Source organism: Cupressus sempervirens, chromosome 2 (genome assembly GCF_028749045.1).
Source record: "Cupressus sempervirens isolate cs-2001-9-10 chromosome 2, ASM2874904v1, whole genome shotgun sequence".
In the NCBI taxonomy this organism is placed as follows: domain Eukaryota; kingdom Viridiplantae; phylum Streptophyta; class Pinopsida; order Cupressales; family Cupressaceae; genus Cupressus; species Cupressus sempervirens.
Window position 1 is genome coordinate 389,125,310 of NC_143119.1, and position 27,630 is coordinate 389,152,939.

Below are 27,630 nucleotides of genomic sequence, written 5' to 3' on the forward strand. Positions count from 1 at the left end.
CTTTGTTAGGCAATGTACTTCCTTTCAACCTTGTTAGATCACCATATTGGCAGGATATGGTGATAGCCCTTTCCAATGCACCTTTTGATTATGTTAGTACTAGGTATGAAAAGGTGCAAACCTCCTTATTGGTGAAAGAGAAAGCTTTAGACATGCATCGTTAAGAGCAATCCAGGACATGTGACTCAAAACAAGCATGTCCATCATTTCTAATGGATGGAAAGATTGTGAAAATTGATTACTGATCAATGTCATAATAATGTTCCTTGAAGTGGCAATGTATTTGAAGGCAATGGATTGTGAGGGACAAGTGAAGGATGTAACCTTCATTGCCAATGTCTTCGTAAAATCTTTCCAATTCATAATGGGCAATGCCAAAATTGTAGGGCAGCTAGTTCTATTGTGGAGGGTACCATACTGCAATATTCTTTGACACCATGAGTGGTTCCATTCAACTCAACATCTCAAAAGGTTTACACACTAATTGAGTGGGTCAAACAAATTTACACGGATGGTAAGGAGATTCAAATGTTTGTGACCAATTACTATATGTCATAAGGCATCTTCTGGACCCTTACCAAGTTGGAGTTGTTGAAAGTAATTTAAAGTTAATTTTTTATATATTTTTCAATATTTAATTATTGATATGTGACATGCATCTTTGGATGCTGATACTTGATTTGTACCTCAAACAATCATCTTAAGACAAATTGCGAAGGTGTGGGATGCATTGAGTACTATGGTTGTTAATAGCCTTTGAAGTGTATGTCCTATGGTGGCAGTCAAGGGCATAAAGAGTCCAAAATGTAAAACTATTGATCCTAGATAATGAGTTGTAGGCTCATGTGGAATATGTTTAGAGTTTCATCAAGCCCATCATTAACATTATTAGGTATGCTGATATAGATTACCTATGTTTGTGGGAAATTTTTGATGGCATCGACTCCATGTTTGAGAAAATAAGAAATATAATAGAAGCCAAGGACCATAACCCAACAAAAACAATGTTTGAAAGTGTGTAAAAGGTCATCATTGATCATTGGATCAAGATGAACATCCCTTACATCTCTTAGCATTTGCTTTGTTCCCAAAGTATCACAGCAAAGAGATAAATTCCTTGCTGAGGAGGGTACCTATGTCAGGATGAAGAGTTTGCTATGTGTTACAAGACTACATTTAGAAGGATATTTACTCTTGAAGATATCCAAAGTGTAGTAATTACTTGCTATGAGACTTTCAACCTCTTACAATTACAATTTTCTCTAAGCATGTATCTTTTAATTTTTTAATTTACTCATTTGTTTTATGGTATATGTTATATTTATAATAATATAGTTTTGTAATTTTTTTTTTTTGACAAAAGCAACAGCAAAAAATGGATGCTAGCCCGAGGTACAAAATCATAGCAGACTAGCAAGTGATTAACTACATATTAACTACAACTGGAATTGAGAAGTAACAAAGATACAACATCCAAAATCTACCTCTATCAAGAATAAGTTTCCAAAAAGTAGTAAACCACCAACTAGATTCATATAACCAGTCATAGACTAATCTAAAACTAATATAACAAGTCTTAAACGTAATAGTTAAAATGTGCCATGTAGGGAAAAATCAACAACAGTTAAACCTAGTGACTGAGCTACTAGAAAAATCATAACCACAATCCCTTGGGCTAGCAAAACCAACAAAAATAGAGCCACCCATAAACAACATCAATTACCCCTCCCCAGTTTTTCAAACAAGAGGATGTTAGCCCATTCCTCGCTGAGAAATTTAAATAGGTCCCTTTTATTAGCTTCATCCATCACCATCTCGCCAACCTCAGTCTCTTGCAACAAACGAAGGGTGAAGTCAGAAGTGTGCATCACTTCTAGGGAAAACTTGTTAACATCATTTAACCTGTTGTTCAAGCCCTCAATTTCCTTCTTCAGCTGTTTTATAGTGCACTTGGGACCAATAAACTGGAGCTTGAACTTACCCAAAATACCACCAGTTTCTTGGCTACCAGCAGGGGCAACCTTGGTCTGCATTCCTTAATTTGGGCATCCTTGGTTCGCACTTCAACGATTGTGATCTTACCCAAATCTATTTTGGTGGAGGAGGGGGGATTGATAGAGGGGGTGAGGGACATGTCTATTTTAGGGCTTTTGAAGACCCTGTAAGAAGAGCCCCTCGCAAAGTCTTTCTCACTGCCCTCAGACTCATCAGTTAGCTCTTTGATGACATGTTTTCCTTTTTTCCTTTGCAATACAATTAGAGTGGCGGGCGGGTTCAACAATTTCTACCTTTGATTTGACATTATAGACCTTTTTGGCTTCTTTAAGCTCAAGGGTGGGTTTCTTTGCTTTTTTCTTAGGGGATAACATTGTAGGGGAAACCTCATTAGAGTTCACATTTTAGAAAGGGGTTTTGACACAACACTTATGACCAAACCCAGAGGGAGGAAGGAGACCTTAGTCATGGGTAGAACCGGAAGGTAATGACTTGGGTGATGCACGACAATTTGTACAAAGATATTAAGGGGGTATAGGACCAATGGAATTTACGAAGGCGGTACATCAAGCTTTGATAAAGGTTAATGTAATACTTCCCCTCCACTTTTGCTTCATCGATTTCTGCAATGTTGCTTTCCATAGAGTGCAATAAAAAGAATAGGATAGAATTATAATCCTTGTTCCTCAAATGATTGAGGAACGAAAGATGGTAAAAATAAAAGACACCATAACAACGTTCCATAGTAAAATATCTCATGACAATGTCACATATCTTAGGCTAGATGTCGGATAAGCCTCATGGTTGAAGCTACCTTGCTTGAAAAGTTGAACCTCAGGCATGCAAAAGAACTCGTTCAAGCTAGCTTGGTCCGAGATGCAGCTCATATGTTTCCACTTTCTTCTCTTTGTGGAGAGCCTCGTAGCTTTCCCAATAACCTCTTCATTGATCTCAAAGGAGATACCATTGACAAAAACTTTGCGCTCTTTCCAGGTTGAGATGAATTGACGAAAAACAAGCTTTGATGCAGGAGCATCCTGGGGTAGTCAACAATCCTTTATGCAGGAGCATTGAACTTAGATTTGTGGAGTTATGTTTTGTGCAGTTAGGGTTATGCTCAAGACATACAGGTGGACCTTGTCCTAAGTGAGCATAACGATTGGAGTTATTGTGTTGGAGTTAGAGCCTTTTTGGTGGTTGCTGGTAGCGCGTTCTTGATTTCTTGGATAAACTTTGGATATTGTATTCGTGAGCTTCGATCCAAGGGAGTCGGCGTGTGCACTCTTGGATTTGGATTGTTGGATGGCACGTAGACCTATGCCTAAGGGCATATACTCTTATGTTGTCATATGAGTTACTTATGCATTGTAAACTTGGGGCTTGTCCTAAGTATTTAGTTATTTCATGTATTTAATGTTTGTTGCCAAGCTGACTTGTGGCTTGAGTGTTTGTTTAATGCAACTTGTTAGGCTGATCTGTGGCTTGGTTTAGTAGAAGTAGAGGTCTTGTGATGTCTAGAGTGGGTATTGATGATTCAGTTCAACATGGAGTAGCTGAGAGGAACTAAGTTGGGCAGAGCTAGTAGCTAAGTTTAGGCTTGAAAAAAAAGAGGGTTGCTTGGTGGCTTGCGAGCACAAGTTTAGATTCTTCTTGGGGTTTTCTACCAAATTGTGGATCTAGGCTAGCTAGAGTGTGGATTTTGTGAGGTTTTGCATAATTGTTATTGTAATTGCGCTGTATTTGGCCATAACCTGGAAGGCCTTACAGCTGGGCATGTTGGATGTAAATCTTATGATTCTATTATGAGAATTGGTGTTATTTTGGATCTAAATCTTTGTGTTATCGTTTATATTCCACTATGTGGTTATTTGCTGGTGGCTAGGACATCTTTGGGGATTCTTTTGCCTTGTACTGCATCAAGTGGTATCAGAGCTAGTTGATCTTGTGGTGCTGGTTGATCTTGTGGATTGGCTGCCTTGGGTTTGCGAAGATCTTGGAAGATGCCTTTCAGAAGATTGGACCCTAGGGCAATTGCAAATCTCTGTGATGTTGTGGAGACTAAGATTCAGAGAAGGTTAAAGTGGATTTCAGATCTGAGATGGAGTTGATGAAGAATGATATGGTTATCGAGATCATGAGGGCTATAGCTGGTGTACCGAGGAATGTGTGTATAGAGGATGGTTATGAAGAAGTTGCTAAAGACTTTGAGGTTATTGGATCTAATGGAGAAGATAGAACTGATTGGATGGAGAGACCTGTGGAAGACAAAATTGGTCAATTGGATAGATCTGGAGCTCAATTGAAGTTGAAGCACAAGGTGGATGTTTCTAATTTTTTAGGTACTTTGAATCCTATAGACCTGATTGATTGGATTGGTGAATTGGAAGACTGCTTTAGAGGATATTGGAGATCCACTCAGAGTGAGGTTGGCACAAACTAAGTTGAAAGGACATGCTGCCTTATGGTGGAAAGAATTGCAAAGAGATAGAGAAGAGGAAGGCGAAATGAAGATCACTAGGTGGAGATTGATGGTAACTAAATTGAAGGCTAAGTTCATTCTTGCTGATTATGAACTTGATTTGTTTAAGATATTGCATAATTTGAAGCAGAAGGATATGATTGCGAAGGATTATATCGAGGAGTTTTACAAGTTGACTATTCGGTCTGGACATAGAGAACTTTCTAAGGAAAAGGTGGCTAGATATATTAATGGCTTGAGATTCAGTATCTAGGATGAGATTGGTATGTTGAGTATTGCTTTTGTTGAGGATGCTTATTAGTATGCTCTGAGGGTAGAAGAGAAGTTGAAGCAAAGACATCGAGGTAATTCTCGAGAGAAGGAGAAGCAAGATCACTTGGCGAAGAACAAACAGATTGCTAAGGATGAACCAAAACCTGTTGAGCAAAAGAGAACAGGTAGAGGTGCATTTAAGGGTACTTTTTTCAAGCGTGGTGAAGGGCAAAGAGCTTTTGAATGTCCCAATACTGATAGGAAGGCTGGTGATAGAAGAGCTGCTGTAGTACATGAGAATATGGATTCATCGATGAGCCTGAGGAGGAGGAAAACTTGCTGGTTCGATGAGTGTTGCTTGGTAAGAAGGTGTCGAAACCTTGTTAAAGGAGGAATTTGGTCAGTGCTTGTTGTAAATCTGGAGGTAAATTTTGGAATGTAATTGTGGATGGTGGTAGTACTGATAACCTAGTTGTTGAGGAGATGGTTCAGAAACTTGGTTTGAAGAGAGTGAGACATCCTTGTCCTTATAGGATCAGTTGGTTGCAAGATGAACATGCTTTGGAAGTTAGGGAGCAGTGTCTTGTTAATTTCCAGATTGCGCAGTATGTTGATCAACTATTGTGTGATATTGTGGACATGAGTAGTTGTCACATATTACTTAGTAGACCTTGGCCGTATGATTGCAGGGCAATGCATGATTGTGTCAAGAATGTGTGTATTGTTGAGAACGGTGGTAGGGAGCATTCCCTAATTCTTTGCAGAATACAAGGCTTGGAAGGAGGAACCCGAGTTTTGGTAGCTGAGTTGAATTGAAGAATTCTCAAGGAGTTAGAGATTAATGTGGGAAATAGACCTATGGCACACTAAGAACTAATGTGAAGATGATAGTTATAGAAAAGGATTTGCAGAAATGGAACAAAGGCAAGATTGTACAAGTTGATAACTCCGAGGACGTGTATGTGGAGAACCTGTTCGGGGCTTATGTGTTGAACCCTGGAAGATGTTCTTCCAATTGTTAAGAACATCTTTTCTTCGCACATGGGGTGTCTGATGCAGGAGCATCTTGGGGTAGTCAACAATACTGTATGCAGGAGCATCGAGCTTGGATTTGTGAAGTTATGTCTTGAGCGGTTATGGTTATGTTCAATACATACTGGTGGACCTTGTCCTAAGTGCAGATAACAATTGGAGTTATCATGTTGGAGTCAGAGCCTTTTTGGTGGCTGCTGGTAGTGTGTTCCTAATTTCCTGGACAGACTTTGGAGATTGTATTCGCAAGCTTCAATCCGAGGGAGTTGGCGTGTGTGCTCTTGGATTTGGATTGTTGGATGGCAGGTGGACCTATGCCTAAGGGCACACACTCTTATGTTGTCATATGAGTTAGTTATGCATTGTAAACTTGGGGCTTATCTTAAGTATTTAGTTATTTCATGTATTTAATCTCTGTTGCCAAGCCGACTTATGGCTTGAGGGTTTATTTAATGTAACTTGCTAGGCAAACTTGTGGCTTGGTTTAGTATAAGTAGAGGTCTTGTGATGTCTAGAGTGGGTATTGATGATTTAGTTCAACATGGAGTAGCTGAGAGGAGTGAAGTTGAGCAGAGCTAGTAGCTAAGTTTGGGCTTGGAAAATAAGAGGGTTGCTTGGTGTCTTGCAAGCACAAGTTTAGATTCTTTTGGGGTTTTCTACCAGATTGTGGATGTGGGCTAGCTAGAGTGTGGATCTTGCGAGGTCTTGCAAAATTGTTATTGTAATTGATCTGTATTTGGCCATAACTTGGAAGGCCTTACAACTGGGCATGTTGGATGTAAATCTTATGATTCTATGATGAGAATTGGTGTTATTTTGGATCTAAATCTCTATGGTATTGTTTATATTCCGTTGTGTGGTTATTTGCTGGGAGCTAGGACATCTCCTTTGGGGATTCTCTTGCCTTGTACTGCATCAAGCTCATAAACATTTCCATGGGGTGGTTTTTGTACTTATCATCACTTTTATTAGGTTCAATTTTGTGCTTACCACCCCCCATGATTTGAGAAGAGAGCAAGGGCAAAAACCAGGGCAAAAAAAACACATAGCTGCCACCCAACAAGAAAAAAGCACAAGGGCAAAATGAGGGCATTGGATGCAAGGACTTAAGGAGCCATGATAAATAAACATGCCCAAACAATGAATGCTTGGAGGCTTGTTGATGTCGCTTTTGTACCACTGCATGACATATAGCAATTGACTACTTGATATAGAATACCAAACACTCAATCCCTCTCTTGAAAAGTAAACACTCATGAAGAACATGAGAAAACTCCAAGGTTCCTTACACTTGTGGATACTAAGTGATATTAATGTGATTTGCTGGTTAATCAGGTAGGCGGGCTTACGTTATTCATTTGAAGATAACTTGGTGGTACTTCGCTTTGCTTGACTTGTTCCTTTTCTCCTTGATCACTTTCACTTTCAACAACTCCTACCACTAATTGTTTATTGCTCTACTACTACTCCTATGAATGAAGAAATTAGCAAATGGATGGGGATCCAACCAAATGAAAGCTTGCTAGTGGCGCTACCTCCATTGGTGCAATGATTCCAAGGGATACTCTTAGGATTTTCACATTAACGCCTATCTTCCAACCCAACTTGAAGTACAAGCAGAAAGATGAAATGCAAGTAAACTTGGGAGCGATCGAACTAGATTACCACACAAGGCTTCCTAACAAGCCGCTAGGATGCTAATGGCCTAGTATATAGATTCCTATCAAACATTCACTAACATCATCATATAACAAGCCATCTACTTCTACTCTAACAACATGAAATGAAATCCTACTTTAATTTGAGAGATGAGAAAAAACATGCAAATACACCAAAATGATCATGTATATCCACCATGCAAGCCACAACAATGAATAAAGAACAATAGATAGTATTTTGGCAACAATTCTCCAACATAACTCTCCTTTACAAATGAGAAGAAAATGACCTTATATAGAGGCTCAAAATTACGAGTGGCCAAGATTAAGAGGCAAAATCAAGGGCCAAGATTAAACCTTACAAACCCTAATTAGCGTTACCATCATTCAACCAATTACACGAGGGCACCAATTTTGTGGGCCAATGAGAAAATTACAATAATTTGTCAGCCAATGAGAACATAGGACACTTGGCATGATTTGATTGCATGCATTGGAAATTGCCACCTCATCAACCTTATCTTATAAATTTATTTAATCTTTGAGATGAGGTGAAGCCTTGGATGCTTGAGCTCGTCCTTAGAAACTTTCTCATCACCACTTGAACTTGCTTGTACGTGATGTCCTGACCTTGAAAGGGTGAGGTCTCCATGCACTTGGGGGTAATCTTGCCTTGGCCTCGGTGGCTTGCCCAGACGTGAACCTCCTTGCAATTTGGGAGTCTTGCTCTTGGCGACCACCTTGAAATCGAACTTGACCTCTTGGTCTTTTCTAACCTTCCTATTCGAATTTGGTTTGCATGAATAGCCAAGCCTTGCCTAGCCTCGAATATTTTCAAACCACTTCCTCCAAATTTGCTTTTCCTTGAAATTCACTCTTCCTTGAGATTCACTTTTTAATTTTCACCACCTCTAAATCAAATAAAAGAATTCTGCCTTACATGAATGAAATAAGCATCCTAATTATCCTGAAAGAACTTGGCTGCCTGATCTATCATTACCACTGTCATGCCTTTCAACTGTACCATGTTCACTGTGCCGATTGTTGGTGTCACTTACTCGCCTCACTTTCGAGAAGAAGGTGGTCTTTGGCATCATGTCTTCCTTGTCTTTTTTGGTATTCGTTCCCTTTGGGTTCTTGTTTGCACTAACATCCACCATCTTAAACACTTATTTCTACCCCTTCGTTCTAAATGATATGGACTACACTTATCAATCTCCAAACTTCTTTCTATCGATGGAATCTAGCTTATTTCTACCTCTTCAAATCCTATCTCTACACTTATCACTCTCCAAACTTCAATCCTAGGGGTGAGACGACCACTTATTTTTGCCTCTTTGTTACCTTGGGATGGACTACACTTATATCTTCCAACTTCAATGGTAGGGTGGTCTAGCTTACTGCCTCTCCAAGTGTCCTATCATGAAATCTACACTTATATCTCCCAACTTCAGCCTATCAATGGAGATGATGAAGTGGTGGATGAATAGTGCAAGAAGAAGATAAGGGAGACGAATCCGCTTTTAAAACCAATCTTCACCTCTAAAAATGAATGAGAATCTTACCTTAAATCTGCCTTCTACCAACAATCAGGGCTCTTCAAGTTCAGATCTGATCTCAGAAAATTCAGTCCTCCTTGCAAATAATGAATCTCTAGCGAAAATCATAATTCACCAACCTTGTCTCTCTTGAAAATTCTCCAATATGTAAAATCAGATCTCATGCAAATTTTGCCCCCTTGTGAAATTCGCTAGCTCTACAAAAATCAGACTTTCCAAGACAACTTGGCTGCCCTTTAACCAATTTCAGAACTTCAAAATCGCCCAGCTAGGGCAGAAAATCATTGCCCTAGGAAGAAATCCCAATCCCCTCAAGCAAAAATCGCCAACCTCCAAAATTCTGCCCTCAAAATTGCACCTCTGCTACAAATTCGGGTCTGCACTTTAAAATTCTGCCATACTGCAAATTTTGGCCTACTAGGGCAGAAAATTGCCCCCTAAAAATCAGAATTGCTGCCTCCAAAATTCACGCAGCTAGGGCAGAAAAATTGCTCCTCTAAATCAGACCTCACAATCAACCATGTTCCCCCACCAAACAAATTCGCTGCTCCAGAGAATGGAAGAAGTTGGAATGAGAAATGAAGAGGAGGAGCCTCTTCTTATACCAAACTTTTGCCTCCTTGAATAGGGCCTACTTGCATTGGAGGGAAATAAAATTAAATAAGGGGTTTAAATTAGCCAAATCCGAAATTACCATAAGCCCTAAAATTGAAATTTAAAAAAAAAGTCATGTAGGCCTCCAATATAGCTTTAAACCTTCCCCATGGTGGACCCAATAATTTACCTTGAATTTCACACCTTTTAGGCCTTAAAATACATTGAATTTAACACACAAAAGGGGCCAAATTAAATTTCCAAATTACAAACACTTTGCCCAAAAATATGATTTTAATTTCAATTTCACTTCCTTTTAAAATTTTGAAATCCCCCTCTAGGCAATTTAATATCAACTTAATCAAATTTTGCACTTCAATCCAATTTCAATTTTTTGCTATACAATTTCAGTTTGCAATTAAAATAAATCCTTATTTGGCAATTCAATTTCATTCAAAATTCAATTTCACCATCAAAGTTTTTTTTAGATTTCCAAAACAACTAAGTCCACAAATTCATTTTGAAAATGCTCAAGCTTATACAATTATATCAAATTTTCAAAAATCCATTCAAGTCCAAAATTTGCAAAATTGTCCTACTAGATATTATTTTAACCATCGAAAAAATGTTGTTGTTGAATTTTGTTTGGCCTAAGGACAAAATTACATGTTCTGGAAAATCAAGTTTAGCACCAGGTGAAAATAAACCGAATCCCTCCTAGAGACCAAGATGTCCAAGGTGTAAAATTGCCAATTCGAAACCTCTAGACAACTCCGAAAATTCACTAAGGTAAACAAAGACTTACAACACCTGCGAAAATTGCCAAGGCCTACCCGAAAAAAGGGGGGGTCCCCAAAGTTTTGGGGCGATGGTGTGAAAACCTCACAACAAGACCTCGATTAGAAGTGAGTGCATGGAGATACGCGCTAGAAGTCACATAGTTGAGGAAATAATTAGAAAAAGCCTTGCAAAATCCAAGGAAATCTAGGTGTGGTTAGGGATATTTGGAGAAAATATCCGGTTAGGGATATTACAATTTAGTCATGGTTCTCATTATCTTTCTCACAACTTCATTTTCTTACATGGTTCCACGAATGGCCCTAGTTGCACTTATGACCTTATTCACTAGATGTAGATAACTCTCAATGTTCTCATCTTCAGGTATTCTTAAGGTTTCAAATTTATGCTTCAAGTTCTTCATCTTGACTTGTTTAATCTTCTTATCTCCTTCAGAGATATGGCTCAGCTTTTCCCAAGTTTCCTCTATAGATCTACAGTACACAACCTTTAGCAATTTTGAATCACTTTAGCCACTGACTATAGTGCTAATGTAAGTTGTGTGACCACTTCAACATGCATGAGGAAACACTTAGTATTCCAAGATGAAACATGAAATATCAAATTCTCCTCTCTTGAATAAGGAAGCTTAGATGTTGAACAATGTATATGATTGTTCGATCAACTAGGACAATCTCAGGGTTCCTTGTTGTTGTGGACTTAACTCAATTGATGTGACAATTGGTGATTTGTTGGAATCACTTAGGGACTTATGCTATTCACTTAATGGATATCAACTTTGTAAATGTGAATGATTTGACAATAATGGCTCTTCAATTACTTCTAGTCAAGCAAATAATAGCGTTAAGTCCCCAAGTGATACCGACAAATCATCAATCGTCATGCTTTTCATTTTCTCCACACTTCCATCCTTCCACCCCTCCCACTCTACTTAATCCTTCGAGGCCTGCAACTTCATCCTATTTTTCTTATGCTCCAGTATGCTATGTTTCATCCTGGTGATAGACCATTAAGTGTAATTCGAAATGTTGATGCAAAAATAGCAAACACAATCAAATCTTGAAACTCCTGTACTGATGATCAGGATGTGGAAATCTCTTAGCTTTAAATTGCAAAAAGATAAAGGGTTTAGAGAATCTAAGCTAACTCTAGCAATGCAAAAGATATTTGAAGATGAGGTGAAACTCTAACCACTCCTTGTTTTGTCAAATCAACTACACGAAGGAGGTTGCTTGCTTCTAAGGATGTGTGGATGACATTCACATCAAATACTGAATAAAGGCGTAATCCAAATGAACATCTCCAATTAAAGTCAAATGCTTGCAATAAGGCCTATAGTAACCTTACCCTGATACTTGCAATCGACAAGTACCAAAAGGTATGGACACCTTCACCATAGTTCGCCAACAAAAATATCTTCCATTCATCTACTTCTATTTCTACTCAACATAAGCAAAATCCTGATCTAAGTGAGGAAATGTAGAAACTATGCAGTACTCCAAAACGATATAGGTAATCCACCATGAAAAACAACAATGAATTATGAACATTTGTGGTAGTATTATTGCAACAATCTCACAATCTCTCCAAATCTCTCTGTTACGAATGATAAGGCCTTAGCTTTTATAGTTGTTCAAGTACAGCGAAGGGCTATGATCGTCTCAAGATCAAGGGTCAAGACTACGCCATCAAAGCTCTAAAATAACTACTAGCTACAAGCATTAAATGCTTATCCGATTACATAAATGCACATGTTGGGCCAATGAGAAAATTACAATGCTCTTGTTTGACTAATCAAAAAATAGGATAAATAGAAGCATCAATTGGACTCCACATGTACATTTGGAATAATTTGATTGGATGTTCTTGGACACATGCAATTGGAGTCTTTTGATTGGTTGAAGATGAGTAGGTGGCACCTTAACATGCTTTATCTTGTAAACTTGATTAATTCCTCGATAATGAGAAAATATCTCTTGATACTTAACACTACCAAAACCTCAATACATTATGATGGCATATATTCCAAATTACTTCATCTACATGAATTCTCTCCATCTTTTGGAAATTTTGTCATTTGAATGACTTGAACTTGCTTGTACTTGTATCTCGCCTTGGTCATGCTCTTGTAATTGGATCTTTTAAATGAACTTGGATTTCCAAAGGAAAGTCAAGTTTGTCATAGCTTCCTCCACTTGTAGCCTTGGGGAATCTTCTTTCCACAACTTCTTGAATTTCATCTTGATCTTGCTTTTGGGCTTACATTGTCAATTTGACCTTCGACCTAAAACCATCTTCTTATTTGTAATCTTTGACGAATGGTCGACCCTTTGTAGTTTTTTGCTTGAGGTCCTGAGCTTGATCTTGCCATAGTCCTTTATTCTTTAAGCATTCCCTTCCTCCATAGTTACCTTGCAAAACAAAAGAGATGATTGCATTAAATCCGTAAAATAAATATGGAATTCCTTTTAAACTTTGCATTTTTACACTCAAAATGTAAGATCAAATAGTCAAAATCAACTTAGAAATTCCCATTATAGCCCAATTTAGAACAATTTCAGCATGCAATTACTAGAAAGAACCGGACTTAGAGGGGAGTTTATAAGCTCATGGAAATCTGATGAGTGTTGGACAATGGTGTCCAAGGTAGGTGCGGGTTCCACCTCTTCCTTGGACAACCTTGTCCAAGCTAGTTGTGGATTCCATGCCTCTCTTTGACAACACTCAAGCTTGTCCTCTATAACTTTTGCATGCCCTCTTTCATTTGAAACTTCATTCTCTAACATTTTCCTTGATTTTTACACTTAAAACCTTCTCCTTGGATCGAAACATGATTGCTTTGATTGAGCTTTTAGTCCAAAATCTGAGATTAGATCATGCATTTATTATTTTGAAGATCTGATTTTCATGTTTTGGATGGAAATCTCCATGAGCTTGGATCAGACTTACATACTTGCAAATGCTCCCACTTATGCTAGAAACCACTATGGAATCAAAGTAGATTCTCCTTTGAGGGTGTAAAAATAGGGTTGCTTGGACACAAGTGTCCAAGGTAGGTACGGATTCCATCTCCTCCTTGGACAGCCTTTTCCAGGCTAAGTGTTGAATCCACACTCTCTTGGATGGCTGTATGCTTTCCTTTCTTACTACTTCAGTTTCTTTCCTTCATCAAATTTATTCCACCTTCCAACTTGATCATGCATTTTCCTTTTGGACAGAGTTTTGATCTTCATGCTTTTATTTGGATCAGATTTATTTTGGTTGAAAAGCTTAGTATAAACCCTGAAATGCTCATTCTTTAATGCAAGAGTCAACATAGAATTGAAATTTCTTCAAGACATGGGGCAGAATGTTGGGGTCTGTTGTACAAGAATGAGTGTAGGTTTGGTACCTCCCTTGGACAACCCTGTCCAAGTTGAGGGCGGATTCCACCTCACCCTTGGATAACATCCAAAGATAGTTCCAAATCTTGCCTATTAAAACACCAATTCCCCCCAACTTCAACTTTGTACTTGTCAAAACTCACCCAGCAATTTTCATTTCATTCATCATCAGATCTGATCCATAAGATCTCCAAAATTTTGTACTTTACATTCTCAGATTTACTCCATCACTGCATCTTGTCCTCACTTCATTCTTAGGTTTGTGGTGAATGTCTCCATCCCTATCTCCATTTTCTCTCAATGAAGAGGACTTGGCATTGCCATGTCGGGTCCCTAGGCTCCTTAAAATTTTGTGAAGTGTTGAAGACATGCCAATGATTTCACTTCTCTTTGGTAAAGACTTAGATTTAGAGCTGCATAAACCTTGTCAAACTAAACAACTACCCTTCTGCAAAGCAAAAAGAGGGAGTCCTCATTTGCAATGGGGCGATGGTGTGAAAAGGTCACAACACATAGTATTTTAGCTATTTTAGCTTTTGTATTCTTCTCATGTGATTTGATCTCATTTGGAATAGGAGTACCATCTAGAGGATTATATCCTTGCTCAATAGCATCCCCCATTGCAAATGGTATAGAGTATTACATCCATGCCCTTCAAAAGCTATAGTTTGTTCCATCAAACTTCACTACTTTGTGATCATTATCATGCGTCATCCTGGATCTAACTCAAGTGGTTTCTTCAAGAAGAACTCAACTTTGATACCAATTGTTAACTCATTAAGACTGAGAAGGGGGATGGGGATGAATCAGTGTATGATCAAATCTTTAAATCATTTCTGTCACAAACTCTTGTTAAGTATCTTTAGCTAACTAACCATGAATGAAAGATAGAACAATGCACGCAAAACACATGAACCCCAGATTTTTACGTGGAAAACCTAATTTGGAAAAAACAACATTGAAATTCACACACGCTATATGAATGACTTAAATATAATGTTTAGGTCAAGGGCCAAGGGCGCTCACTGTTCTTGATTTGGACTTGTAGGCTAAGGCACCCAACCTTAGGTCATTATACAAGGGACTTGCAAGATTGAGATGCACAATCCCACAACAAGATACAAAGAGATATGTAGACTGAAGTGCACAACTCCGGGGCAAGTAGAAATCAGCACGCGCTGTCAAAAAAACTCTCTATCTTCTAGCAGCACAAGAAATTGATGAATTGAAATGAAGAAGTTATCATGATAATAAAACAGTCCTCAACAACTTTGTTAAGTGACCAATATCATGCTAAACATAACTCGCACATTCACTGCCTCAAACTCTATCACACTGAAAGATGTTATAATCAAAGCACACCACCAACTGATATTCACACTTATATCTATATTCAGTTCACAATCAATCTATTCTCAACTCCAACATCCACACATCTATATAATTCAACTTGATCATCAAAACCTTCAACTAGGTCAGTCATGATAGAAACGAAGTTACAAACCTTATTTACACAAGGTTTAGCCACCATGAACAATTGCGCTCAATGCAGCCCGACTTAGGAGATAAAACACAGCACAACATGCCTAACTGATTCAAGTGAAGTGCATGCAATGCAACATCCTCCAAAGTCAACATCAAACATAATCTGTAGAAAAGCGTTAAAGCATGTCAACCAGTTGACATAAAAAAACCTCAAATGGAAATTACTTTATGCGGATCTTAAAATGACATGGTAAGACCGTAAACTCTTAACTCATCCTCCAAAGCATATCTGGACCGAAGATCATAATTCAATTAAGATTACTTACTAAGTCGGCTAGAGACCAACACAGGCAATACTGTTGAACAATAGAACAACATATCTTCACTTTCAGAGCAAACCGACACATGAATTTTGAACTGAATACTGCATGAACCTTCAAAATACATCCACCAAGCTTCACACATAGGAACAACATTACAAGCATTCTGCGGACAAGTCTTGACAGCCAGCCTCATTTTCAACAAACAGCAGCTCACAACTTCAACTACTGAACTGCTTGGGACTTGAAGGCATAATAGTGCAATATTCACAGACCATAGACATTACAACCAAAACCGCAAGCCATCAACCACTTATTCTTCTATAAGGACTTCAAATACTCTTTCTTGCATATTGAAGCATCCCATTTCAGAAACACCACATAACATCACATCACTTCATAGTTCATTCAGTTGACATCAATGCACGCAAGAAGTCAACATCAATGACAACACTGAATTCATATTGCTAACAATCTTCCCCTTTGTTGTTGATGGCAACACCAATGAAAAACACAACTAATATCCTCTTAGTCATCAACATCAAGTTTGACATCAATGACAGCATAGTGCAAACTGCCAACAAAAATGCACTCTGGTCAAATCCATAAGCAATTAAAGCTATGATTTGATTTTGCTACATTCGGTACCCCAAATCAATCTGAATATGAGCCGATTCCGTAGCTTCGGTGTAATGGCATTTTGATTTGACAAATAATTGAATAATGAATGTATGAGTATTTTCATTTTTGAAAATTAGAAATATGAGGTATTTAAATATTCTATTGATTCAGATTGGCAATTACGAGCATCACTGTATTTATATATTATAATTTGTAGTGTTGTAACATATATAGCTGAATCCATACCCATTCTTAGGGAAAACAATTGCTGTATTACCCGGTGCCGGTACCCATACCAGGGCCATTAACTTAGATTGGAAACATTGTACTTTGTCCATTGAAAAACATCACCCGGTCCTTCAATTTTGTTAGAGACACTGTCACATTTTCTTTATTTGGAAGGTGACCTGTATTGATTTCTGATAGCTGTAGAATAGTCCATTTGGTTTTTAATATTTATGAGTGAGAACGAGGCTGAAATATATGAGAGAAAAATGACACTAAAGATCAGTATATAAAGTTTTTTGTGAGGAATGGCAAGATTAGCCACTAGTCTTCATAAAAGAAGAAATCTTATGCATAAGTCAGATTTTTATTTTTGTTTTGCAGTGGTTTGTCAGAATAAGGAAGAACAAAAACTTACCTTTACAGTTGTACATAAATCGAACCTGTCTTAAATGAAGCTTATGTGCTTAATCCTGTTAATGAAAGCAGAAGCATATTCTCTTACATCATTGATTGCCTTGAAGAACCCAATCTAGAGCACATAATACCAAAAAATTGCTAAAATATTTCTCAACTTGAAGCAATTATTTTTATCACCTGCTGACTTGTCTTTGTATATGAACGTTGTCACCACTTAGCTCTTACAGTGTGTGAAATCTATGAGATTTATTTCAGAGCTCATTCTCTTTCCTTTTCAAGGCTTTCTGATATTTCAAGTTTTATGACTGTGTCCTAAAGTCTTATTAATATGGCCTTACGTGCCTTCTTTTATATGCACAGTATAAAAATGGTCTTTTATTTATAATAGTCAGTTGTGACTATCTTCATTTTTTCTCTTTGATTAATGATGTTATATTATAATTATGAAGTGTCCTGGTGTAGGTTGGTCTGTGGATTCCAAGTCTGAGGCAGTTTTGCTTTAGCTTTTTTTTGCTAATAATAATAAATGACTCCAATAAAAGTACTTTGTACTTGAAAGTGAGTATAACTATTTGTGTTTCTATTTACTTGTAGGGCAGAGGAAGTTATGAGAACCGTGCAGAAATGCTGCGCCTTATTGTTGATCTAGTAGAAGTGAGCTCTGTGGCAGACAATCCTGAGTGGAGGTGAGGGCATGGCACTCCTCATGCAAAATTTCCTTACCAGTTGCTTAAACTGATGTTACTCCAAAATAAAGGTTGCACATTTTATAAAATAAGTATGTTTTGATTGGTTTTCTTTCCCCATCTACACAATTCTATATTAAAATGAAGATTCGAGTCCTTTGTACAGTGTCGATGAACAGGCAGCAAAGGACATACAACTGTTGGATGCTATCGCAGAGAAGCAAGCTCAAGTCTTTTCTGAGGAATGCAAGCTATTTCCTGCTGATGTTCAAATCCAGTCGAGTTTTCCAGTGTATGTGAATTTGTACTGTTTACTACATCATTTAGAATTACCAACTTTTCATGTAGTAATCTCACATATGAACTATTTTCTAATGGATGAATACTTCGCTTCCTAGCATACGTATAGAGGTAACCTCAAACTTTATCTGAGGATTGTAAGCTATTTCCCAATGACCTACAAATAGAGTCCAGTTTTCCTGCATATGCGAATATATACTGTTTGCACCACCATTTGGTACATGTTCTCGTGTGTTAATTATCTTCGATTTGATGACCACATTTTTCTTTCTACCATAAATATACAACAGTGGTTCTCACTTTGTTCTTCTTACTAGATTGACAAATGATCATAAATGCTATTCATTATTGTAACATTAGTTAAGTACTGAATCCTACACAACTATTTGTGGTATACGTTGGACTGCAAGAGGATGTTACTCTTGCTTTGTAGTTGTGTGTGTAAAGTTCACCCTAGATACCCCTATCTTTTATCACTGCTGAGAGATTCATGTCTGTTTTTGCTTGTGCCTTGTTTTCTGTTTGTGGATCTTGATTGATTCTTTAATCTACTTTTTAGGTTTACCATATGGAAAGTTCTTGGAATAATCTGTCAATATCATTGTCATTTGGATGCTGACACTTACACATGTTCACATCAACAATGGCTGTTGCATTGGCTTGAAAATGGATCATCTTAAGTGTTGGTAATTTCTGTTGGAAAGGCATATATTAAAATAAATTTAATTTACTTAGATGTTAATGTCCACAAGTGACCAACAATGACCAATATGAGATAGAAAAAATTAAATTGCTGAAAGTACATAAATGTGGCACTTGGTGTTTGTACAAAAGTGAATAATGAAGGCACTAGTAAACACAGCCATGTCACAGTATCCACTCTATTGAAGTTTCAGTGCAACTGCGATGGCTTGATTTGCTTGTTCCTGTATGGTTCCCAGATTTGCACTTATTGATCTGATTCCTGTCTATCAGTTGTTACAGCTTGGGCCACTAATGGTTTAAAAGTAGGTGATAAATCTGGAGCTAGGAATGTGAGACAATCTTGAGCAAAGATCTTTTATATCTAAGTTGAAATGTCACATGAATAAATAATGTCAAGCATCCATGATCCTCATCTCAAATGAAAGCCTTTAGTGCAGATTACGAGGTTAGCCTTTTTTTCCCCTTTTTATTGTATAGGGTTTAGAAATCTGAAAATTAATTGTTGTTAATGAGATATGTACCATCCAGATATAATAACTCATCTCGCACCCATCTATTTCGGTTCTATTTATGGATGTTTACAGTTTATGTATATAGGATTTGAATTCCACAATCCTGGGCATGGATAAAAGAGAAATGTTAAATTGAAGGATATATATAATACATTAAGACTCTTTGCTTAATTATTATCATTAGTCTTATTGATAAGATAATTTGAAATGTGCTTTTTGTGGGTGGTTTGTCCTTTTTGTTTTATTTTTGTTTGTTGTTTTAGTCAGGCTCATTAATGCCTTCAGGTGAGAGCATAATAATGTGTCCCACTTTTTACATTTTTGGCCCCAGGGCATAAAGTGTCGCAGTCAATAAAACTTGAGTTGAGCTGTCGGAAGTTGATATAGTGTACATATTTTAGCCAAGGCTTGCACATCTCTCATAATTTTATTACAATGTTTTTGTATATTTTTAAAAGTTTTTTCCTCTAGGCTTCAATGTGTGACACCATTGACATACTATTAATGTTTTGACCCCCTCTTGGAAGATTTTTTTTGTTTGCAACGGGTTCTAGTTAAATCACTTTATTATTTTTTTTGTTAGCAAATTTAGTAATCTTCAACTGTAAAACCGAATTCATATGTGCGTATAAACAAAATCTAATAGTTAAGATCTTAAAGTGGTTAATCAATTTATTAGAGATCAATCTGGAATATCCTAAATTGGACTTGCAAAAAATCCAAAATGCTCAACCTTGTGCCAGCAGAGATCTCATGCTAGATTATCACAATGTAGACTCATTCGGCTAATTTGAAATTTTCAGCCAAATTTTGACATGTGCGAAAATTCAAGTTTGCTCCAAACACGATGGTTGTCAAATTCATCAAATGATATTTGGTGTCGTGTTTGTTCCATGGTGAACTTATGCTAAAAAATAAAGCACTAAAATCTATATCAGTGACAGAGAATGAGTTCATAGCAAAGTGGCTAGGCTAAATAAAACAAGAGTGTCACACTAGAGATTGCTTCATGACAAGAACTTCTGCAATGCCACAATATAGAACAAATAAGGATGCAGAGCAATCGGTTCAAGACTAAGGCTATACAAATATTTGGGAAAATGAGATCAAAGTATTACATTTGTAAGAATACACTCTCTATCACTTTTCAATGTTTTCATTATTTATGTATAATTGCAATTGTTTTTCTTTACAAAAGGGTTATGAAGTTATGTAACTGATTATATGATGATAACTGTTAGTCTTCAAAGACTTGAGTGTTCATCGCAAAATTCACTTATTAAGTTATTTCCTTTTCCAATTCTTCCATTGTTGGTTATGTTCTTTGCTGCACATGCCTCTAGTATTTCTTCATCATCTTTGTTTCCATTGAGGTTTTAGTGGGTTCTCAAAATCTACAACTATCTGACCCATTTCTATTGTAGGAGATCTTAACAAACAATTTTTCATATTCCCTTTCATTCATATCATTATGGCAAACATATTTTAGTATGCACTAATGTAGCTCAAGGATGCCTTCCTGTGGTTTTTGCAGGATATTGGGGATTCGGACAAGCAGTCTCATCCACATCCCTCTTTTGGTACATCCTTAGGATGACTCTACATATAGGGGACATTTTTTAGGGCATCCCAATAATTTGGAGACCTTGTGGGGATGACTCGCTCTCCCCAATGTCCTATACAGCTGTCAATTTTACGTCTACAAAAAATAAAAAATCCTCCTGAAGCCACTTTTCCATACATTGTTCTTTCCTGTTGAAGATGTCTGCTTGGATCCTCATGCAACCTACAAAAGCATGGAGCCACGAAGGTCTCTAATAAATGACATGATTAATTACACAGTAAGTAAAATCTTAAGATGCAGCTTGGATACAGTTAGCAGAAATCCCAGTTCAATGTGTAAGACACTTAGGAATATTGTAAATGACTTTACTTTGGTATGTGTGTTGTTGGTTTTTAGTGTACAGCTATAAATCTGAAGCATCATAAAAGGAAAGAAGACATTTTTGCTGACACATCCCCACCAAAATAAGACTTGTGAAGCCAAGATGCAGCTTGGATAAAGTCAGCAACTTAGCAGATTCCCCAGCTCTATGTGCAAGATACTTGGGAGTATCGTAAATGACATAAATGTCTTTGAAAATCAGGGTCTGCCAATCTATCTGATTCAGATGACTAACTGGCAAATAGCACGAGAGAAGAATTCTGAATATTTTCTGCAGGGGCATGTCAATCTATAACCGACTTCAAGATCCAGATGATTTAGTCCTCATTTTTCTGAGTTAGGGTTCATTAAATAGTTCCTGGCAGCTGACCTATAATCTGATCTTACAACATCCAATAGGTGTGTTCTGCTTCAAAAACCAATAGGGAATATTGTAAATGATATAAAAGTCTTTCAAGATCAGTGTCTGCCAATCTATCTGATTCAGAGTAGTAACTGACAAATAGCGTGAGAGAAGAATTCTAATTTCTGAATAATTGCTACAGGGGTGTGTCAATCTGTAACAGATTCCAATATCCAGAAGATATAATACTCATTTTTTTGGGTTGGTGTTCAATTAATAGTTCCTGGCAGCTGATCTATAACTTGATCTTGCAACATCCAATAGGTGTGTTTGGCTCCCAAAACCAATGTGGATTATTGAATGTCTTCTTTTCACTTGCTTTAAGCTAATTTTAATTTTTAAATATAAATATTTTTAACATTATTTTGTTAGCTGCCCCCCTACTGTCCACAAAAATTAGGAAACTTTTTACCAGTCCCAAAACCACATTCCTGTGGCTTGATGCTCCTGAAACTTGAAGAAACATTAATATGCACATATTTCCTTGCTTCAAACCATTGCCAAATTCCTTGAAGATAAGTTTTCATGGTTGTTGTTATCATTCTGTGTCTTCAATCAGCACTTAAGTAAAGATGAATTTCCTGATCTGATTGGAGATATTGGAGGATTTATCAATAATTTGACATGAAGCACTCCATGAAGCTATTAGAGCATCTATTGTTTGCTCCTTGATGAAGCATCTTTTATATCTAGAGTCATCCCTTTTATTAACCCCAGCTCTAGTAATTTCTTTAATAGTTACATTTCATATGATCTGTGGATCTTTTCTGTTTTGGTTGAGTTCATCTAATGTACCTAAATGTTTGGTCTTCATACCATCCAAATATCTTTGGAGGCTTCTAGGTCCTCAGATGTCTTCCGAAGTGCTTTGAATTTCTAAAATCATGTATATTTTGTATTTAGAAGTTAGAAACTTAGTGATTTTACAAAGACTAAATTTCAGCTAACCTGCACCATGTGTCTTCAATCAACACTTAACTAAAGATGAATTTCCTGATCTGATTGGAGATATTGGAGGATTCATCAATAATTTGACATGAAGCACTCCATGAAGCTATTAGAGCATCTATTGTTTGCTCCTTGATGAAGCATCTTTTATTTCTAGAGTCATCCCTTTTATTAACCCCAGCTCTAGTAATTTCTTTAATAGTTACATTTCATATGATCTGTGGATCTTTTCTGTTTTGGTTGAGTTCATCTAATGTACCTAAATGTTTGGTCTTCATACCATCCTAATATCTTTGGAGGCTTCTAGGTCCTCAGATGTCTTCTGAAGTGCTTTGAATTTCTAAAATCATGTATATTTTGTATGCAGAAGTTAGAACCTTAGTGCTTTTACAAAGACTAAATTTCAGCTAACCTTCACCATGGTCTTACCACCATTAATTGAAGAAATTTTGCATAAATGGACATCAAGCAAAGCACTTGAGCTAGCTTCATGAAATTACCAAGCAAAGTACTCAAAATTGTTTGTATTCTATGTTACCAATTCAACAAAAAACCTTGCATTTCTTGGTATGGTTCATCCCAAATTGGATTTGGATGTGATTTGATTGTGGAACTGGGTAGGTTCAGATTTTCGTTTTAAGTGGTTGAAGTCGTGTGGAAGCTGTGAAAAGCATACTCGGGTAATTTTGGAGTGGAGTTTGTGATGCTATATTGTTAGTTTTCCCAGATCTGCTGCGAATGCACTATAAGCACTGACATTATGTTTGGTATGTGTTTTCCAAATTGCAGTGACCTCATATATATAATGAGAATAAGCAATGTAGAAACATGTCCTTTCATGGGACATGTCTATTCATTAATTAGATGATTAATATAAATAAACTTTGATCATATATATATATATATCTCATATATACTTATATCTCATATATGATGAACACATATATCAATTATATCGCATATATAATTATATATAGATTTATTCGACATAAGCTACCAAACATTAACACTCCCTCTTAACTAGGGATGATAAACACAAGACAAATATTACACCATTGGTAATATTAGGCATGATAAATTATAAGGATATCTTTGATTAGAAGATATCCACCATTTTGATATCACATTTGATATCAAGAGTATTGGCCTTCAGAGTATATGATATTCACCAAATACTCTGAGTAATGATCTCCAAAATATCAACACTTGATACTCACCACGTACTCAATAAGGTAATGGTCTGCAAAATATCAACATATGATATTCACCATTTTGATATCACATTTGATTATTGGTCTACATAATATAAACATATGATATTCACCAAATACTTGAGTAATGGCCTTTAGAATGTTGAGATGTAAGATATTCACCAAGTACTGTGAGTAACGGTCTCCTGAACATCAAGTTGCATGATATTCACCAAGTACTCTGTGTAATGGCCTCTAAAACATCAATTTGCATAACATTCACCATGTACTCAAAAAATGTTTATAAGGTATGTGCACACGCATTCTCATAATGCTTACCATGCAAAGTATAATTTATCATGATCTGCATAGACATCGTAAGATATCCATCATAATAGAAAATTAAGTTGTAAGATTGTCACCTTTCCATAACTTTTGCAAATACAAGTGACATCATTTGGAAGTCGTCACTTCCTCATGATGAACGCAAGGGGGTAGGCCCATTAAACTCACATAGTCATGAGGTATATTCATAAATCATAGCTTTCTTGTCTGCTACAATTTATTGATCACTGAAGAATCCATCTCAACATGGTTTACTCCCTCTGAATCAATATGATCGAGATCACCGAAGGTTGACTGAATCATATCCTCTATTTGCTCCCTCTCTTTCAGGGTTGCCTGAAATGTTAGCTTCCCTCTAAATCTCAATCTCCCTCATTTTTCTGCAAGAACATTTTCAAAGGAAAAGATCAAGGTATATAGTTCGTATAGAAATATAAATAAGAAAGAGACTGCTATAATACCCAAGGATAATAATTCTGCCTAATAAGATCATTTCAATATAATATAGATCTAACTTAAATCTATATTTTCAATATATTGTTTTCTTATTAATGCCACATATAATAATCTATAATGACCAATTTCACTTATATTCTTTAGAAATATATTGACTTCATGTATAATCATCATATATTTAATATCATATATATATATATATTCATTGATTTAATAATATAGAAGAAATTTTAATATATATACAACTTGTTCTATATTACTCAAAATATTTAATATTGAACATATTGTATTGAGATCATAAGAACCAAATAATACATACATATGTATACTTACCTTAGCCCACAGGAACTATGTATTTCGTCTACATCCCTTGCCATCGGTCAAATCCATCCTATCATTCCTGACCCATACTTCAAAGTGAGGTGGCGTCGGCTAATGGAGATTGGATGCGGTGGCAGATGATTTGTTTTCACATCTATTGGGGTTTAACTATGACATTATTCAAAGTGAATATCCGTACATACATTTCAAATGGATTTGATTGGGGATTGAATAGTGTGTTGGTGTTTTTATTCAAGGTGAATATGTTCATAGACGGTTGCAGTCAAATCACCCATGGTAAGTTTGAACACAGGGCCCATAACGATGAGCCAAAATTAATTGATTAATGTCGTGATGCTGCATAGTTTGACGTTACAAGCCTCATTCGCCTGATTCTGACAAAATTGGCTAAGAGGCCATGACACCTTCCATTCTATCATATTTCTACACCTTCATTCAAATGATGATACCTTCACTATCAGGTAAATATTTTCCAAATTCTATTAGATACTCTTCGTCTCATGTTGATGTGTAATATTATGACTTCGATAAGACAACAACTCTTTGTCCAACTAAGAGAATTAATCTCTGTTATAACCACTGAAGGATATCGATCAACATCATTTATAAATTTGTGATCGTTGCTTCTTAAACCCTTCAATATTCGCTACAATGCCAATGCTAGAGTGGGGAATTAAGAAATTTTCTTCTTCCATCCACAATGCCACAATGATCCCTGTCATATCAGTTTAGCATGATCTCAACGGGCCTTAATCCCAATTACCATGGCATCTTGATTATCTCTCTTACATCGCCGCTCTTGGTCATGCCTCAAAGAAGCCATAGCATTGTGGATTGCTTTGCTTCTCCTTCTACACCATTCTCTATGCGGAGTTGCTTATCAAATGAAAATGTGTCCCAAGGGCTTGTATGAACATGGATCAAAGCAGAAATAGGGAGGTCCATGCTTTGTCTCAAGTAATTTCTGCTAATTCTAAACTTATGGTTGTTTACCTTATTTTATCGAGCCTTTCACAGGCATCATCTTTTCATATGCGATTTCTTCCTTCTTTAATGGGTGCTCACAGTTTGAATCTTTTAACCAATGTTTTATCAATATTGAATAGCTTTGGCCAGTTGTTCACCACGACAGCTAGACTGACATGAGCAGATGCTTCACACTTATTTGACATATATTTCCCTCATGCTAGGAATTGTATCCGCTCAAGATTACGTGATTGCAAATTTGTAACCTTGTCGGGGGAGCCCAATTTACACTAAATTGGTGGTCATGAACCAACGCGGATGGACTATGCGATTGTGAATGATACAGTATTGAAATTCAATAAGAGTATAATCAAATCTCTTCAAATCCTTTCTTACATCCATTGGTGTAATATGTGCCTCCATCAAACTCGATCCGTCGTATAAGCACTAATTTTACCAAGAAGAATAAATGTTTCACTGTTATATATTGACGTATTGTATAGTTTTCTTGTCTTTGTTAATCACATTTTCTTGTGCTTTCCTTTCTATTCTATTCATTTGCAGCCTGCTCTGATACCATGTTGAATTTTGAGCACCGTTGCAGATGTAATAGCACTGCCATGTAATTGGTATGTATTTGCCAAATGGCAGTGACCTCTTATTTAAATTGAAAATAAACCATGAAGAGACATTTCCCATTCAATGCCCCATGAATGGGACTTGTCTATTCGTTAATTAGATAACTAATATCATATATATATATATATATATGTATGTATGTATGTATGTATGTATGTATGTATGTATTATTTTTTCTCATATATAATTATATATAAGTTTATCCAACAAAAGCTACCAAACATCAACATCTACTACAGAGTTTCAGAAACATTGGGCAACTGAGCAGAACTTTTCACATAAGCTGAAGATGCCCTTACAGTGGTACATGGCCCCTCTAATATTCCTATGTTCTTCTCACTCAAGCTTACCATCATAGGCAGGAAGCAGATAGGCAGAGCAACATGCAGGGTTATTCTTGCAAGTAGTTGTCATATCTCAATTATATCCAGCATATTTGTGAGTAAATGTTTTGATTGGTTTTTCCATTTCACTGCTGTTGACATAACCTGCACTTGGGTTTATCATGGGCAAATTATTTCTTTACGCCATCAACTATTCCAATTGCAATTTTTTTGTTTTTACTCAATAATTCCCAATAACAATTGGGCACTGAACGGGGGAAGTTTCATCTGACTTCTCATTTTGAACATTTTGTGAGTTAAAGTCTGCCAATCAGAATATTATAAAGTACATTGCGGGGAAGCTCAGAGGGTTGTTTACCAATGATGACTTGGTATTCTTGGTAGAAATTCCGTTATGGTTACAATTGTGGCCTTTACCAACAACTCCTTTTTCTCAATCTTCCTGTGTAGTCCTTTTCCTTGGTGAGGAACCACAATATTTTTCAACTTTTGCAGTTTTCTTGCCTATATTGGTACTTACCGTCTACTATGAAGTTTCAGAAACATTGTTCACCTCTGCAGAATTTGCCCCATAAGTTTAATGTTCCTGCCACATTCCTATTTTCTTCTAATTCAAAATTATCATTTCAGTCAGAATAATCAGTGCAGCATGGAGGATTAGCCATTTGTTACCGTCTATTGCTACATGTGCATCATTGTAATGATTTACCATACCATATTCATATCTGGCATATATGTGATTAATTTCTTCCAATTCACTGCGTCTTTCATAACTTCCTCTTGTTGGTATTATAGCTCTATTTTAACAGCTATGCCAGTTGCAACAATTTGTTGTTAAATCATAATTTCCAATGACAACTGGGGTCTGAATGACTGACATTTCTTTTAACTTTTCATATTGAACATCTCAGGAGGCAAAATCTGCCTAGCATGCTTCAGTTTTAAAATATTATGAGGTACATGGTGTGGAAGCTCAGAGGGTTTCCAATTAAAACCAAAAGCCCTGATTTATAAGCTGCCCTATTATG

At 36.7% G+C, this 27,630-nt stretch overlaps 1 protein-coding gene across 2 annotated transcripts in view; it reads left to right on the forward strand.

Moving 5' to 3' along the window:
* Positions 1–27,630, forward strand: part of AUG7 (nuclear matrix protein) — an 80,948-nt gene that overhangs the window by 17,093 nt on the left and 36,225 nt on the right. For both annotated transcript variants that reach the window (XM_089813842.1, XM_089813841.1), the window contains exons 4-5: positions 17,416–17,507; positions 17,674–17,799. In XM_089813842.1, coding sequence (XP_089669968.1) covers positions 17,416–17,507; positions 17,674–17,799 — 218 coding nt within the window. The remainder of the gene's footprint in view (positions 1–17,415; positions 17,508–17,673; positions 17,800–27,630) is intronic.